The 19146-nt window shown below is 36.0% G+C and overlaps 1 protein-coding gene across 2 annotated transcripts in view; it reads right to left on the bottom strand.

The window, feature by feature from the left end:
* Window positions 1–19146, bottom strand: part of LOC111158480 (striatin) — a 100516-nt gene that overhangs the window by 46993 nt on the left and 34377 nt on the right. For both annotated transcript variants that reach the window (XM_022520522.1, XM_022520523.1), the window contains exons 2-3: window positions 15652–15755; window positions 7170–7243 (exon numbers count right to left, since the gene is read on the bottom strand). In XM_022520522.1, coding sequence (XP_022376230.1) covers window positions 7170–7243; window positions 15652–15755 — 178 coding nt within the window. The remainder of the gene's footprint in view (window positions 1–7169; window positions 7244–15651; window positions 15756–19146) is intronic.

Raw genomic sequence — 19146 nt, 5'->3', positions numbered from 1 at the left:
AAACTACGTCAAAAAATAAAGAAAAACTGTACAGTGACTAAAATAAAAATAAAAAAAAAAAAAAGAAAGAAAGAAAATCAAAAGAAACAGCAGTAGACCAGACTGCAGCAGGAAGATTAAGTTACCTCAAAAAGGTAGATTACTTTGGGATGACCTCAGAGGGTATACTTTTTAAAAAAGGGCAAAAATAATGTCCCCGTACTAAGGAAAAACAACACACATCTTGTTTCCACTGACCCACAAATTCAAGAACTATGGTTCACAAATGGTTCCACATATTCAGGAATATACTATGGTATGTTCTAATATATCTTAAGTCAAGTAAGCTATACTTGCCAAGTAATACTTATAGTGGCATTCCAAAAGACTAAAAATTTCATATGTGAAGGAACTTTTGAGGTCATCTAATTTCCCATCAGTATAGGCCTCTCTAAGGCACCCTCAGAAGGACTCCACTGCCTGTGCCTACTTTGACAGCTAGTGATGTTACCAGAGTACAACACATACATACACTCAATGGAATACTATTTACAAGGAATTATCTACAGATACGCAGCAACAGGAACGAATCTCAAATGCATTATGCTAAGTGAGCAAAGCTAGAAGCAGAAGGCTATATTCTGCATGGTTCTGGAATTCATATGACCTTCTAGAAAAGGCAAAACTATAAGAACATAAAACAGATGAGTGGCTGCCACGGGATTAGACTGGTGGCAAAGGGGCTGACTACAAAGGGTAGTAGTAACAGGACTATATGTTTTTGTGAAAACACTAAAAATGTGAATTTTACTTATGTGAATGCTATCTTAATAAAAAATAAATTAAGCCTAATCAAATAAGAATGCATCTTCGCCCTCTTGAAAAGTGTATTCATGCATTGAGATAAAATCTGACTCCCTGGGTAACATGTTTTTTTAAAAAAGTCTAAAGTTAAGAGAAAAAAAAACTCTTGTACATGTGAACTTGATTTTCCCCGCATTTCCTTTTCCAAGCTAAAATTCACAGTTCTCTCAAGCAACTATCAGATTCACTCTCACTTTATCAAGTTAAAAAAAATGACATCAAACAAAAGGGAGGATTTTAAAGTGGTAAGAGTTGAACTGCTTGGTAATATAAAAGTCGTTGACTGATACTTCCAGTCAAATTGGAAGTAACAGGGATCCAATTCACCCTTCTGCTTGAAACAACTATAAAACAAAATAGATGAAATCATGGTTAAGACCTGATGTCAGGCAACAAAGGACAATGATCCCTGAGAGAAAGGAAGCACACAGCACACTGATTATTCCAGCTTACCACCTTGACAGAGTTTCTAGATTGTGGCATACAAAAACAGTATCTGAGGAAATAATGGCTGAAAAGTTCAGTAATTCATGAAAACTATAAATCCACAGATCTAAGAGACTCAATGAACCCCAAGCACAAGAAACACTGGAAAGGGGGACACCTGGGAACTACACCAAAACACACGATCATGAAATTGCTTAAAACCAATGACAAAATGAAAAATCTTAAAAGTGCCAGAGAAATACGTCATGTTTTTCATACAAAAGAACAGAGAGAAGCTTAATAGAAGATCTCTCATCAGAAATGATGGAAGCAAGCAAAAGAAAGACTTTCAGACACACAAAGGCTGAAAGAATTCACCGGCAGCAGCCCGTATTATAGGATATATAAAAGTCCTTGAGGTAGATGGACTGTGACACCAGAAAATATAGATCCATACAAAGAATGATGAGCACTGGAAATATATACTGTTTAGATTGTTTAAATCTCTTTAAGAGAATTGACTGCTTAACAAAAATAATAATGTAGGGACGCCTGGGTGGCTCAGTTGGTTAAGCAGCTGCCTTCGGCTCAGGTCATGATCCCAGCGTCCTGGGATTGAGTCCCGCATCAGGCTCCTTGCTCGGCGGGGAGCCTGCTTCTCCCTCTGCCTCTGCCTGCCACTCTGTCTGCCTGTGTTCACTCTGAGAAATAAATAAATAAAATCTTTAAAAAATAATAATAATAATGTAGTGTGTGACTTACGACATCTTAGAAGCAAAATGATGTGAAAACAACTGCCAAAGAGAGATGGAAATCCATATTTACAAGGCTCTCATACTATAAGAAGTGGTATATTGTCACTTAAAGACACGCTGTGCCAAGTTAAAAAAAAAGTATACTGTAAACCCTAAGGCAACCAACCGAAATAGCAAAGAGTTACAGCTAGTAAGTCAGCAAGAGATAAAATAGAATAAAAAAATAAATAAATAAAATAACTATATTATCCCAAAGAAATCCAGGAGAGGAAAAGGTATCAAAGAACAGACTGAACAAACAGAAAACAAACAGCAAGATGGGTAGCTTTAAATCTAACTATATAAATAGTCACATGAAATGTAAATGGTCTAAACATCTTAATTAAAAGACAATTTGTCACTCTGGATAAAAATACTCATTTTTAATATGTACTTGGCTTCTAATATTAAATAAAAGAAGCTAAAATATGGAAGATAAATAGATTTTAACATAACCTGGGGTAAAATTTCCTAGGGTAGAGGGGGGAGAAAAAGTTAGAAGGGAAATTAATTTTATTGTGAAAATTGTCTCAGAAAATGACTGGATTGTCAGTTTAAAAAGAAATACTGTAAATGGATAAAAGAGCAAAGACTAGAAGAATTCCTGCTTCTTTAAAGTTTACCCTGCTTGGATACAACATCTTCTACCCTCTCCTAGTCACTGTCCTCATCACTGCCACCCACAAATCCCTCAATAACGCTTGGAACCAGGCTTACATGCTTCCTCTGCAACCAAACGTTTACCTCATCTGGAGCAAAGTTAATATTCATGTGGGTGATCCACTTCAGCCTCCCCGCAGCCACCACCCTCTCTAGCTGTCATACCTTAGATCCTGTCACCATGAAGAACAGGCACAGATACAAACTCCTTCTCTGAGCGTTTTCTGCAGGCTCATATTCCCACCTCACCAGTCCTTCCTTAGCTGGGACTTAGACCGGGGGCCAGCAAATTACAAGCTGCAAGTCAAATGTGGCCTGCCATAGTCATTCACTTATGTGTTGTGGCTACTTTCATGTTAGGATGTCAGAGTTGAGTAGCTGCAACAGAGCACATATGGCCTAAAAAGCACAAATAGTGCTATCTGGCCCTTTACAGGAAAAGTCTGCTGGCCTGCTCCAGACCACAGCCTATCCCCTCACTTTTACCCATTAGCCTCCTTTTGTCCTCACTTCCTTTCCTTTCGAGTTTCAGTTCACAGTCTACCACTTCAACTATTCTTTAGTCTATATCCTCAAATTTCTTGTCCGTCTGGTCTCTCCATGAATTCAAGAATTTTTACCCAAGCTGTCAAGGGTGCAAACCAATGCATCTATATGAACTCATGATCACACTCCTCAACTCGACCCTTAGCTTTTCCCAATCCTACTGTTTGTGATCAGTTTGCTCTCCTGCTCTTATTTTAAACTTCTCTACTTTTCTTAAACCTGTCATACACTCTAAGCAGGTAATCCAGTCTCGCACATAAAGCTATCACATTGAATACTCACCACCAAAGTGAAGCCCAAACCTACAAATCCATCACCTAATGTTTATATTCTTTCTTGAGAACAATAAAAGACATGCTCCTCCCACCATTCTCTGTCCTTCCTATTCTGAGTATCTTTTCTCTTTCATTTTTATTTGCTTAGAGGACTTATTTTCTTAGAGGAGTCTAAGAAACACATCTCCCCTCCCCCCCACACACACACTTTCCTTGACCCCCATGTACCCTTTAAGCTATCCCTCTCTTTCACCTTCACAATCTAAGCTTCCTGAAAAGATAACTGCGGCTTAGTCTTCAAATTCTACTCATATCTTTGTTTCTACCCTTTTCTCCAGAACTGCCCATAGTAATGACCCATGTATCACTAAATCTTAAAGCTACTCTTTAGAACCTCTGGTTATTAGTCATAGTGCTTTAGAGTCCTTACTTCTGGAATTCCTCTCTTCTCCTGGTTTCCATCCTACCATTAAGATAATTCTTATTATTTCCTTTTCCACTTTCTAATCTTCTACCAGTCCTCAGGGCTCCAATCCAGGTCCTCCTCTCACTCTGAATAGTCTGGAGTTGGGGGGTCTCGGGGGAGGCGCCTCTTCCTCCTCTCCAATGACCTAAGTGCCTTTGGGACCATGTACTGACGCCTCTCAAATGTATACATCAAACCCATACTTTCAGTTTGAGCCTGAGACCCACAGAGCCAGCATCTACCAGCCATCTTCACTTGACTGCCTAACTAATAAATCCAAAAGTGATTTATCTTTCAATCTTCCAAATCTACTTCCGATCTAGTTTTGGGAACTAGAAGTGTGGGGGTCATCTTTGAATGTCCCCCTTTTTTTATCCCCTACGTCAAAACTGGAACTCATTCCTGCAGATTCTACTCCGGAAATATTCTCTCAACACAACACCCCCCTCCCCTCCGGTCTCTTGACATCCAGTCAGTGCCCTGTCAAGGCACCCTTCTTCATGTAGCCAGGAGGCAGCAACAGACGTCTCACCAGTCTCCCCATCACCAACCCAGCTGCTCTCTGACCCACCTGCTACACGGCTGCCTGTGGGACCTACGAGAAAGCTGATCCTTCAAATACCTTAAAACTCTTAGGATGAAATGCAAATTCCTTAAAATATTTCACAAGACCCCTGTAAGATACTTTATAATCTGCCTTGCCCCCTTCCCCTGCTGCATCTAGAAATACTCCTTCCCTCCCTTTCTTTACTAGCCAGTTATTTTATTTCTCAAATGGGCCAGATTCTTCCCTCTGCCTTCCTCCCACCTCTCATTCAGCAAATATTTGGTAAGTTCATTTTCCCTGGCCAATTCTTAATTGTCCTTCAGATGTTAACTTTAAACACCATGTGACTACTTAGGACCAGATATTGTGCTCCATAACACCTATTATCTTCCCCATTATACATGTCATTTTACTGTAATCACTTTTTTTTTTTAACCTTCACTGTAAAAATTCAATAGGGTATTGCTATCTTTTTCACTGAGTTTGATGCTAGGTCTGACAAGCATTACATATTTAGTATTTTTATTTTTATTTATTTATTTAAAGATTTTATTTATTTATTTGACAGACAGAGATCACAAGTAAGCAGAGAAGCAGGCAGAGAGAGAGGAGGAAGCAGGATCCCCGCTGAGCAGAGAGCCTGATGCGGGGCTTGATCCCAGGACCCTGGGATCATGACCTGAGCCGAAGGCAGAGGCTTTAACCCACTGAGCCACCCAGGTGCCCCATATTTAGTATTTTTAAATAAACAGTGAAAGATCAATAGATGGAAGCATACTAGGTACTAACCAGTGTTGTACACTAAGAAAATAAACCTGAAAGTTGTGAATTATTTCCACTATTTTCCCAGTTTCAGATAAGCAGCAGAGCAATCCCCGAAAGATTAAGTAATACCACAAGTATTTAAAGTATCAGGGCAGAGATGAACTTACATGCATAAGAGTCAAACTTTTTCTAGAACCACACTATTTACTTATAAACATAAACATTTTGCATATGTTGCAACTAGACTTTTATACTCCTAAAATAATATCGAAAAATAAGGAAACAAACTTTTTTTATATAGAAGTTCTGAGTAAATCATTTCTATGAATCAGACAAGATACTTTTAGGACAGCCTTTAACAAATAGTTTAAACTTAATACATTTAAGTGCATCTCAAGTCAAAAGGAGAGACATCAAAGTAAGACAGAACAATTTAAAAAACAAAGAAAAAATAGGCCGATGATCAACTGTTACTGCTCTAAATCTCAAGGATTCATTATTCAGCTGGGGAAATGTGTGAACATTACCACACTGAATTGAACTTAGTTAGCAGCACATTCAGAACTTACTTTATAAGGTTTTTTTCATACATTGTCAGATACAGAAGCAGTGTGGTAAAATGGGATTAATATGAATTTTGGACTTTATAGGTTGGGGACAGCTGGCTGGCTCAGTCAGAAGAGCATGTGACTCTTGATCTTAGGGTTATGAGTTCGAGTCCCACCCTGGTGTAGAGATTATATAAAACAAACAAACAAACTTTAAAAATATATATCTGTGAAGTGTGTAAACCTGGCGATTCACAGACCTGTACCCCTGGGGATAAAAAGATATTATATGTTTATAAAAAATAAAATTTAAAAAATAAATAAATAAATAAATAAATAAATAAAATAAAAAAATATATATATATATGAATGTTGGGAGTCGTTATACCTGGGCTCAGATCTATATTCCCATTACTTAATAGTTGTGTGATCTTATGCAAGTTTCTCCACTTCTCTGGAACAATATCATCTTTATGAGCAACTATTTTAAGAATTAAGGTTTACATACATAAAACCCCTAGTAAAAGGCATATACTTTAGCCAATGATAGAAACAATAATTGATATCTTCAGATATTTGATCCAGAAATTTAATCTGAAATATGTCAAAACATACTCATTTGAAACATAACTTTTGAACAAGTTTTCTTACTGTTATCCCTACTAATAAGTCAATTAAATCTATACCCTTAATATCTGATTGTTTACAAAGTGCTATTTTTGTAGGGAGGAAGAGGAAGGTAGGAGAAAAAAAAGAAGAAATAACACAAAAAGATAATAAATGTTTCAGCTGTTAAAAGATGGTCTGACTGCAGAATCTTCTGTGCATAAGAAAATCCAAGAATAATTTTGCACCTGCAACTGAGGGATTAGGTTGAAGGGATTAGGAATTCCCTGTACTTGAGAAAGTATCTCTGAACTCTCATTCCTTCTCTTTCTCTCGGGATTTCAAGGGCATCATGTGCTTTGTACTGCACATCTTGAAGTTCCCATTAATACTGGGAAACCCAGCAAGACACAGTTATGTTAGTGTGTTACCCCATGAATTCTGATCCTTCCAGGAAGTGTAGAACATAAGAAGAAAATGGGAAACTAAAAGAAAGGGGAAGAGGAAAAAGAAAGGAAGGTAATGGAAAATCACCTAAACAACACTAAATGATTAGCGCTAATAAAGTAGGTCAGAAAAAATCACTAATATACAAATAATTAGAAATTAATTTGCAGTTAAAAATATTGCTTCTACAAATATTAGATGTCAACTTCTTTTTAATCATTTGAACTTCCCTTAAAATTAGCTTACCAGAATCATAGCTTGGTGGCTTCATATCTCCCTGATTCAATTCTGTTCCATATTTCAACTTGTGATATTTGGCTCTAACAAAGAAATAAGAAAATACAAACCATCTTAAACATATTTAAATGAACTTGAGGATATGTAACAGGAGTAGTCATCAGTATACATTAGTCCTGGTTACCTTTCAAAACAGCCTTTCCACGGTGTCAAAGTGGTCATCATTATTATTTTTTTTATTGTTATACCATTAAGTGTCATTATAACAAATAAAAGAATAACACTGGGAATTATAAATCTTTCTATAATTACATATCACATTCTGCTTTCTATAGTATTCAAATTTCCTTGATGATTGCGAAAGTACAATTCTACTGTCAAAAGCAGTAAATAAATTTGGATTATGAAATAAACTTGTAGAAGACTAACCTTTCTCATTGATGTATTTATAAAAAGAAAACTCATCTAATGATCTGTACATACAATGGAATATTATGCAGCCATAACAAAAGAGTGAGATCCTGCTATTTGTGACAACATGGATGGATCCAGAGGGTATCATGCTAAGTGAAATAAGATTAAGAAAGACAAATACCAAGTGGTTTCACTCATATGTAGAATCTAAAAAAAAAAAAAAAAAAAAAAAAGAATAAACAAACAAAAAGCAGAATCAGAACAGAGAATTACCAGAGGTAAGGGTGGTAGGGGAATGGGCAAAATGGGGGAAGGGACTGGGAGATAAAGGCTTGAGTTATGGAATGAATAAGTCACAGGAATAAAAGGTACAGCACAAGGAATACAGTCGATGATATTGTAATAGCACTGTATGGTGACACATGGTAGCTACATTTATGGCAAACATAGCATAACATATAGAGATACTGAATCACTGTGTTAGACACCCGAAACTAATGTAACATTGTGTATCAACTATACTCAAAAAAAGTTTTAAGTAATCTATAATACTCTGTGCCTTGTCAGGCAATTATGATTTATCAAGTATGCATTACAGTAAACAATCCAAAGGAGGGAGGGGGAATCAGCCCTAACCACCAGTGTTGAATAAGATATTTCAACAGGAGGGGCACCTGGGTGGCTCAGTGGGTTAAAGCCTCTGCCTTCAGCTCGGGTCATGGTCCCAGGGTCCTGGGATCGAGCCCCTCATCGGGTTCTCCGCTCAGCGGGAAGCCTGCTTCTCCCTCTCTCTCTGCCTGCCTCTCTGCCTGCTTGTGATCTGTGTCTGTCAAATAAATAAATAAAATCTTAAAAAAAAAAAAAAGATATTTCAACAGGAATGAACAAATTTTTTTTTAATAGTCAAGATATCCTTTGCCTTTTCAGGAAGAACTATGAACAGAAATTCGTATCTATTTCCCTTTTAAAACTAGCTAAATATAATTATTTCTGGCTAACCTGAGTTCACCATTTCAGATTTAACCATCTGAGACCAGAAAAGTAATCCAGATAAAGTAAAAATTTTAAAGGTCAACCAAAAATGGTTATACTTACATAATGTATTTATGTATTTTGACTGATTTGCTTCCCTAAAATATTGAGGCCTTTTATAATAAATATTAAATGTAATAAGGTTAGGATAACAACAACAACAATAATAATAATTTGAAAAACCAAAGTAATAAAGTGATAAAGAAGGAATGAGGGGATAATATACCCAAATTTCAAGTTAATTTTTTTTATAAAAAACTAATTGAGCATGTAACATAAGTAAGTTTTTGTATTTCAAAAAAGGTATAAATGAAATGGAAATTCTTTGGTCAAATGGGCAAAGTACTGGAATTCATATTATTTTGTAGCTATAACAGAAAAATCAAAGTTTATATAGAGGAGAATCTTAAGAAAACCTATGAAAATTACAGACAGCTGTGTTCTATTTAAGGTAGGTAGCAAGTATATGAGTATATTATATATTAGTCTTTTTACGTTTTGCATATGTACGAAATGTTTTGTAATAATACGTACCTATTAAAAATAAAAAAGAATTTTTGAAAAAAAATTTTATTAACATATAATGTATTATTTGCCCCAGGGATACAGGTCTGTGAAACATCAGGCTTACACATTTCACAGCACTCACCATAGCACATACCTTCCCCAATGTCCATAACCCAGCCACCCTATCCCTCTCCCCCACACCCCAGCAACCCTCAGTTTGTTTCATGAGATTAAGAGTCTCTTATGGTTAAAAGTAAAAAAGAATATTTATTTTATATACGTGTTTTATATATATGTATGTATATATATGTATACTTCATATGCATAGAAGATTTCTGGAAAAATACATGATGCATAAGATATTAGCAAGATTTCCTTTGGTAAGGGAATGCAATGCATAAGGGAGATCATACCGTGTTATTTGGCTAATTAACAACGTGCATATATTTCTTCTTTTTAAAAAAATTTTAATAAATACTTTTGTTCCAAATTAACTAGAATATCTTTTTCTCTATTCCCAATGTTAATCACAAAGATTTCATAATCAGATCAAACATTTCCTAGCCTATTTCGACGTATTTGTAATAATGTTGATTATTAGAGAATATAGCCACTTAATTTTACTTAGTTACCAAAAAGTAAACAAGGTTCTTAATGTAATTGTCAATCTTCAGATTTTTCATCTACCATGACACAAAGTTATAATACCTCCTAAAAGTCAAATAGCAATTGAAAGTAACTGGTGTGAGGATGGAATCAAAGTAGCAATAAAATATTATGGAGTTTATATATGTATATGTATACACACACACACACACACACATGAATGTGTGTGCGTGTATTTGTGTGTATAGGAAAAAACATTTCTACACACGAAACACTGCACTATAGCGCATTCTAGTGGTCTTGGGAAAAACTGCAACAGAGTTTATATAAAAGGGGAAGAGAAAATATTCTTTACAATGTATGTAATAAAAATAACATACTATGAACTAACAGTTCATTAAAAAAATAGACACAGACAAAGTAAGTAAAGAACTGTTGTGTTTACCACTGGCTGCATTCCCTTAAAGCAGGGTCTCCCTGCTAAACTGTTAAATTCACTGAAAAATAATTTACTCACAGAAACTTTCTCAACTTAGTAACATTCCTTTTGAAGCCAACATGCCAAATACTTTTCTCACTCATATTGTTTCCCATAGTTTTATTTTTTTTTAAGATTTTATTTATTTGACAGAGAGAGACACGGTGAGAGAGGGAACACAAGCAGGGTGAGTAAGAGAGAGAGAAGCAGGCTTCCCACAAAGCAGGGAGCCCAATATGGGACTCAATCCCAGGACCCTGGGATCATGACCTGAGCCGAAGGCAGATGCTTAATGACTGAGCCACCCAAGCGCCCTGTTTCCCATGGTTTTAATACTTCATCTCACAATGTTACCTACCACAATCTTACTCCCTTATCTTTTTGTCTAAATGTGACTGTAAAATAAATAGCAGAGCTCATGCCTATGAACTCTATGTCTAATACATAGCTTGGCCTCCCAACTGGCCTTTATTGGATAAAAGAGCATAAAAGTTGTGTAATAATAAAGAAGTTCCATTATAGTTTTGTTTCCAAGTCTCTTATTATAAATAATGTGGTAGGAATATAACATAGCATCCCAATCATATTTTAAATGTTGATGCTAAAAATAATTTTATTAAATCAAGGAACTGTTTCTGAATTCTTTTGACATCTCAGGCACAGTACTGGCTGCTGGGAATAACCTGCAATTTATAGTTGATTAAAGGTGGAGGCAAGGAGATGCCTAAGAGATAGAAATTGAGTAACAACAGCATACTGTGATAAGAGTTATGAGTTTTATCATATGTTATAGGGATTCAGATAACAGGTTATCTAATTCTGTCAAAGGTGGTGTCAAGGAGAACTACCAAAAAAAAGATAACATATGAGATTTTACCTAAACCTCAAAAAACCATTTCCAATCAGACAAATGGATTGATGAAGAGTATTTCTGTCAATAGAAAAAGTGGGGGGAAAAATACATCATGGGTCCAAAAAAAAGAAAGTGTGTGTGTACGTGCGTGCACACACGTGTGTGCACGCACACGTGTATACGGAACTAGGAAGGGCCCTGGCTGTAAGAGGTTTTACTAAGATTTTTGAAATTAGCTAGATATTTTTAAGCAGGGATATAACACCTGTATTTCAAGAAAATGAATCCTATAAATGTGGAAGATGAATTAGAATATGGAAACATGAGAGGCAAGGAGGACTTTTTTTAGTTTTTACAGTAGTGCAGATGAAAGAGAGAAATGGGAAAAATGGAATGTTTCAGAATTGTATCTTATATAGTATTTAAGGTTCTTCAGTATAGAAGTTCCTGAGTAAATCTTAAACACTATGTATTCTTGAAAAATAAGATGTAAATTTGCTCATTTTGCATATTCCATCACACTTTAAGGAATGCCTTGAAAAATTCCTGACTAGGTGAGTAATCTTTCTGTAATGTTAAAGATTCAGTTTCACTTAATTTTGGATCTTTTTAAGTGGGACTACTTAGAAAATCTGTAACACAGCAATTCTAAATCATGATCCTTATACTTAGCTCTGTCAGGGTAAATGACAAGATATCTAGAATTCGCTGTTCTAAAATAGATAAAGATGAAGCAAGACTGACAGGAACATTAACTGTTGAGGCTTGGAGGTGTATATAAAAGATATCAATCTTTCTACATTTATGTTTCAAATTATGCTCAATAAAAAAAACCTTAAAAATTCTTGGCTTAAAGTATTAAAAAAATAATTTCAGAATCAAAAGAATGGAAATGTTCTAGAACTCCAAAATTTTTTAAAATTCCTGGCATTAAAGCATTAGAAAAATAACTTCAGAGTTAAAGAACTGATATGTTCAAGAGCGCTAATCCACAAAGAAATGCTTTTTTATTCCTTATTATACTTAAATAGTGCCATAACATCAGGAATAATCTCAAATCATTCAGTAAATTTCAAAAGATAAAAAATCAGTGATTACTCTCAAGAATTCCATTAGTTAAAAAAAAAAAAAAAATCTTCCCTAGACCCAGCCAGTTATCTCTTCTGCTCTTCAAAGTCAAACTACTTGAAAAAAGTAAGTGACTGTATCTGTCTCTACTTTATCTGTCCTTCTCAGCCCTCAATCCCCTGTGATCTGGTTTATGTTCCTGCTACCTCACTGAAACTATTCTGGCAAGACCAGCAAGCTCCTACCTGGCAAATATAGATGACTACTTTCAGTTTACTTACTTTGAGTCTGTTTGGCATCTGCAATTGTCAAACTCCCACCTTCTTTAGCTTGTTTCCACTATACTGCTCTCTCTTCCTTCTCAACCATTCCTTTGCTGGCTCTTCCTCCCTCTGCCTCAAACATTTCCATCTCCTGTGGCTCCGGATGATTCTCTCTTCTCCCATATTACTTCTTCTGCTTGCTTCAACTACTCCTATAACTTTATCCACAATATTTATGGTTCCCAAGTATATACCTCTAGTCCTCAGTCCCACTCCCATATCTGTTTTTCAACACTTACTTCTTAATCTTTAATTCATTTGATAACTTATAAAACTTTCACTCAAGCCAGAAACTTCTATACCTCTATACCCAATCCTCTCTAATTTTTATGGATTCTATTTAAAATGTTTCATAGCGGGATGCCTGGGTGGCTCAGTTGGTTAAGCAGCTGCCTTCGGCTCAGGTCATGATCCCAGCGTCCTGGGATCGAGTCCCACATCGTGCTCCTTGCTTGGCAGGGAGCCTGCTTCTCCCTCTGCCGCTGTGGGCTACTCTGTCTGCCTGTGCTCGCTCTCTCTCTCTGACAAATAAAAAAAAAATCTTTAAAAAAACACAAATAAGTAAATAAATAAAATTAAAATTAAAAAAATAAAAAAATGTTTCATAGCCTCCTCTATTCCAGCAGCTACCATGTTATAATTTCTCATCCTGCTTCTATTAACAGATTTTTCCAGTCCATCCCCCATAATGAGTGGTGATCTTTCCAAAATCTATTTCATACTATTCCATGCTCCTTTCAACTGCATGACAACTAAATACAATATGTATCCCTAGACTGGATCCTGGACCAGGAAAAAAGTACTATAAAATATAGTACTATAAAAGTACTATAAAAATCATTACTGGGACATTTCATGGGGAAAAAATGCTATTAAGATCATAACTGGAACATATGAATATGGGCTGTATTAGATAATAGTGCTATATCGACATTAAATTTCCTTAATTTGATAAAGAGTTATAATTATATAAGGGAATCTCCTTGCTCTTAGAAGAAATATACTGAGGTATACAGGGGCAAAGGGGTATAATGTCTGCATCTAAGTAGCAAATGATTCAGGAAAAAAGCAACATGCCTACAGAGTGAACATAGCAGTTAATACAGCAAAATGTGTCAACTGGGTGAATCCGGGTAAAAGGCATGTAGCTCTTACAACTACTATTAGCTTGAGAAATCTTAGATTAAAATGTTTTGAAAAACTTTCAATGTTCCCTATTATAAAAAGATAAAAGTCTGAACTCCTTAGTTAAGTTCTCCATGACCTGGCTCTTGCCCACGTCTACCATTATCACTTACCAAATCACAACTACATCCTACCCTCCACACAGTGACTGCAAATTTCTGTAACACACCAAACTGCTCTGTTCCCTGTCAAATATATCCTCTCTACCTCCTGAACTTTGCCTATCTGTAAACGCCTCATTTTTATGATGCTGTTGAAGTCTCAGCTCCTCTCCAATTATATCCTTCCTTCTACTTCCACCTTCCAGATCCAAATAACCACTCCCTTCTTTGTGACCCCACTGTACTCTGTACAGATATCTCCCATAGCACCTATCACAGTGAACTGCACTTTTGTGGTTTACAAGTGTGTTTCTTGCTACTCTGAGCCCTCAAGGATAAGGACAGTGGCCTATGTTTACACTCAACTCCAGCACGGCACTTAAGTTGGATGGATACATTAATGAAATGTTTAATGATAAGGGACACACTCATACACACACACACACACACACACACACACACACACACACACAAACATGCCTAGTTACTTTAGTATAGGTATATTTTAATTCTTCTGTATTACAAAGATAGAATAATGTACTGGTAAAGAGTATAGATGTCAGAATCAGACAGACCTGAGGATCTGAATCACAGCTCTCCTACAACTTTGCAATTCTATTCAAGTTACTTCGTTTTTAAACCTTAGGGCCTGGTACACAGTAGTTAATAAACAGTTGCCAGGATTAATGTTATTACTTTCTTTTCGATGATGTCTATAATTAGATTGCTTAAAACCTAAAATATTTCCAAACTGCATGCTTTTAAAAATGTAGTTTCCCTCCCTCCACCATCTCTCCAATACAGCTTTCAATCAACTTCTCAAGGAATAAAAAGAATCATCTATTTTTTACCAAGAGGTCAGCCTGTTTTCAATTTCCTGTGCCATTCAAAGATCCCAAGTAAAGGTTCTAATAAAGTTTAATCTGCTTCTTAGTATTCACAGATATTTTCTGTTAAATGCTATTTTATGGCAGTTTTGCAAACAGCCCATCCATTAACTTCAAAGAAAGGAGAAAAGCATGTGATCAAAACAAGCAAAATAGAGAATTTCAATATTGCCTATCAAGTACTCAATTATCAGAAATAAAAAATTATGTAAAAACAAAAATTCCAGGGGCGCCTGGGTGGCTCAGTGGGTTAAGGCCTCTGCCTTCAGCTCAGGTCATGATCCCGGGATTCTGGGATCAAGCCCCGCATCGGGCTCTCTGCTCGGTGGGGAGCCTGCTTCCTCCTCTCTCTCTGCCTGCCTCTCTGCCTACTTGTGATTTCTGTCTGTCAAATAAATAAATAAAATCTTAAAAAAAAAATTCCAAAGACCACCATAATTCATATAAAAAATTTCCAAAATTCTCATCTATGACCTGCTGTCCTTTACTTGTGATCCAAGCTTAGCTACTAGAGTATCTTAGACACCAGCAACACAGAAAGATAAGGTTCACTTCGGAGAGATAGGAATAGCTGACAGCAAAGGAACAAAATACCAAAAAAGTCTAGAAAAAGATAAAAAGGTTCTCAAGACAGTCTACATTTTTTCCCAAAGAAAACATATCAAATTAAATAATATTAGTTGATGAGGGAGTAAGCATCACAGAAATTTCCTTTACAACTCAAAAACAATTTCAATTCCATAAAGAAATGGATAATGACAGCTCAGAAAGCATATAAGTTTCTTAAAAAAGGACAGGACAGAAGAAAAATGTGAAATTTCTTAAATAAATCATATAAATCAATTTATTGGTCGTGATTACTAAACAATCACAAGAACAATAAATTAACATATTATAACCATTTTAAAATGTGTAATACAGATACTATTTCCTGAATTCAAAAGTATTAAGTATTAAAATTTGGATTTGTTTTAGGAATGACAGAAAAATTACTCCAATCTTTACAGAGAACATCATCTTCCATTTCACTGAATTACCTTTCCTGTTTAAGAGCGTACTCCAGCATTTTGATCCTCCTCACAAGATCTTTCTTCAAAATTTCTTGACCCTTTCTTTCCCCCTGAAGGAAAGCAATCTGGGCCTAAGTGGGGAAAAGAAAGACAAAGCTAAGATTAGACCAAATTAAAAAACTTTTTAACCCAGTTGAAGACAGAAACTTTGGGAGACTGGATACTTAGATGCAAATACACTTCCTTTTACATATGGGTGACAAGGTATGTAAGTATATAGAACGGCACTGATTGCAAGGGGGGAAAAGTTTGTTTTTTTTTTAAATACGCATTTTAGGAGCACCTGGGTGGCTCAGTGGCTTAAACCCTCTGCCTTGGGCTCAGGTCATGATCCCAGGGTCCTGGGATCAAGCCCCACATCGGGCTCTCTGCTCAGCAGGGAGCCTGCTTCCTCCTCTCTCTGACTGCCTCTCTGCCTACTCTCTGTAATCTGTCAAATAAATACATAAAATCTTTAAAAAATATATGCATTTTACTTCAGATCAGGGATACTTCAGATCAAGGTAGACTGTATCCTCTAAGATTCTATAATCTAAAACAACCAATATAAATGCAGACATTAAGCAAAGGGTACAGTACAGTCTGCTCAAGTGTTTGTGGCATTGAGGGGGCTTCTCTTTTATAAAAGTGAAGATGGGGAAAGGGAATGGTAAAATCCTGAGTTCCTCTAATACCACTGCAAAGTAACAGTTCTCAGAACTTCACCACATATGTAAATCTTATGACGGATTCAAGATTGTTTTGAAAGACTTTACTCTGGACCTCCCCCACAAACAATAAACAGCTGCCTTCTCTCAATCCACACCTTTCACCCCACCCGCTTTTAGGAGATTTAATATGCAGGAAAAAAGTAAAAGTTCAAAAAAGGAAAATCAGAAACCACAGCCCTCTATAGGTTCCTGGCCCCTTCAAGGAATAATTAAAGAAAACACCCTACATTTTAATATGTAAACAAACCATAAAATTTTCATCTTCAGAAAAACAGCTAGCAAGAATGGCTTTCCTGAATATCTAAAAGGACATTTAGAATTGAAATAGTATCTTCCACTTAAGGAACTGAAACTATGTTACAAACACTCACTTGTTAAAGTAACTCCTTTAGAGTTACACCACTAGAATACCACTAAGAATAGGGCAGAAAGGACTGAAGGGCCCTCAAGGATAACCATCAATTTCACTATTCTCATAAGCTTTCCCCCTCCATTTCTATTACGTTAACACAGATAACAATTATTTATATTTCCACAGTGCTTTCTATTTAAGTGAGCGAGAACTTATATTTAATGATGACCTTAACACATCCTTAAGAAACTGGATTGTCCAACTAAAGTTTAGTGAGTGAACCACTAAACTTACTTCTACTCAGTTTGAATAACACTCCTTTCTATGTTTTCAGTACCATATTGAACACAAAATCCAATTTACTAAGGATCTTATAATTTTCAAGATACAAGTAGTGCTGGTTTTGTTTTTATTTCAATAAGCTCTTAAAATTGCAATTAAAGAAAGGTTATTTTTTTCTTACAGAATTAAAAATACTCCAAAAACAATCACAGATGAAAAGACATCAAATATCTATACTACCCAAACTTAATGATCATAAAACCTTTGAAATTATGTATTCTACAAAGAGATTCATTATTTTATGTAAGCATAATAATACATTGCATTTAAAGCTGATAAAAATGAGGGGTGCCTGGGTGGCTCAGTCAGTTAAGCTTCCAACTCTTGATTTCAGCTCAGGTCATGATCTCAGGATTGTGAGATCGAGCCCCAACTCAGGCTCAGCGCTGGGCATGGAGCCTGCTTAAGATTCTCTCTCCCTGGGGGGCCTGGGTAGCTCAGTCAGTTAAGCGTCTGCCTTTGGCTCAAGTCATGATCCCAGGGTCCTGGGACTGAGGCCCTCATCAGACTTCCTGCTCAGCAGAAAGCCTGCTTCTCCCTCACCTCTCTGCTCATGCTCTCTCTCTCACTCTCTCTCTCTCTCCCAAATAAATAAAATCTTTTAAAAGAGAGAGAGGGAGAGAAAATCTCTCTCTCTCTCTCTATCCCTCATCCCCATCTGCCTCATATCCACCTGCTAAAAAAAAGGAATAATAAAAGCTGACAAAAATGAAAGTCTTGTCAAAAGGATATGATAGCCCAACTTCTTTGACCAAACAATGCTTTGACATAGAATTCTATATACTCTTCAAAATGGCTTTAATAAAAACAATAACCTAGCCATATAATTATAAAAATCAAAGTAATAATAAAATCAATGACCAATTTCTTCCTCTCTATATCCTTTGGCTAGTTTTGTTTTTCTGCCACCATCATGGTTCCTGGATGATTGTGAAACTTCAGCCCATAATACTGGAAAGTCTTTACTGTGATTAAAAACTCCTTGTGTTCCCAGTACACTTGCTTCCCCATCCTTCTACCAATTCACATATTGGATTAGCTAAATATTTAATAAAAACAAAAGACCTAGAACTGTTTAAGAGAAAGATTACAGAGAAGATGGAGTTGCCTAGAAAGATAAATAAAAAAGAATAATAATATTAGTGATTTTTTCTTGGTGATCACAGAACACCTCTGTGATACTTCTTTCTGCCAAAGATGCATAATCTGAAATCAATCATAAGGAAATATTAGGCAAATTCAAGTTGAAGGACATTTTACATTAACTTTCTTGTAATGTTTAAGTGTCAGGTCATAAAAGTCAAGGAAAGACTGTTTTAGACTGAAGGAGCCTAAAAAGACATGAAAACCAAATGTAATACAAGATTGTGAACTGAATTTGGCTATAAAAGGATATTATTAAGACAAGTGATGAAACATGAATGGAGTCTGAAGATTAGATGGTAGTAATGTATCAGTGTTAATTTCCTGATTTTGATGGTTATATATGATTACATAAGATAGTACTTGTATAGAGGAAATAAACACTAAAGTATTGGGTGGGAGGCAACAGCCTATCAGGTTGGCTGGCAACTTACCCTCAAATGGTTCAGGAAGGAAAAAATTCTGTGTATTAACCTTGCAACTGTTCTGTCAATATAAGATCTTTTTTTTTTTTTTAATTTATCTTTTTTTTTTAAAGATTTTTATTTATTTATTTGACAGAGAGAGATCACAAGCAGGCAGAGAGGCAGGCAGAGAGAGAGGAGGAAGCAGGCTTCCACTGAGCAGAGAGCCCGATGGGGGGCTCGATCCCAGGACCCCGAGATCATGACCCGAGCCGAAGGCAGCGGCTTAACCCACTGAGCCACCCAGGCGCCCCTCTTTTTTTTCTTTAATTTTGAAATAAACACTATGCCAACTACCTTAATATGATAAGATACAAAAAATTCAATTCAAAGTCAGCATCATGTATAATAATAGAAAAACCCAAGAAATACGGACAATTAGGAACAAAAAAGGACTGCCATTTTTTACCACAAATATTTAACCATATCCTGAAGGTAGTGGCCAATGTCA

The sequence above is a fragment of the Enhydra lutris genome, unplaced genomic scaffold, assembly GCF_002288905.1.
Source record: "Enhydra lutris kenyoni isolate GAN:26980312 unplaced genomic scaffold, ASM228890v2 scaffoldscaffold59, whole genome shotgun sequence".
NCBI lineage: Eukaryota > Metazoa > Chordata > Mammalia > Carnivora > Mustelidae > Enhydra > Enhydra lutris.
Note: the sequence above shows the minus strand (reverse complement) of the source record. Positions and strands in the feature narration are given on the sequence as shown.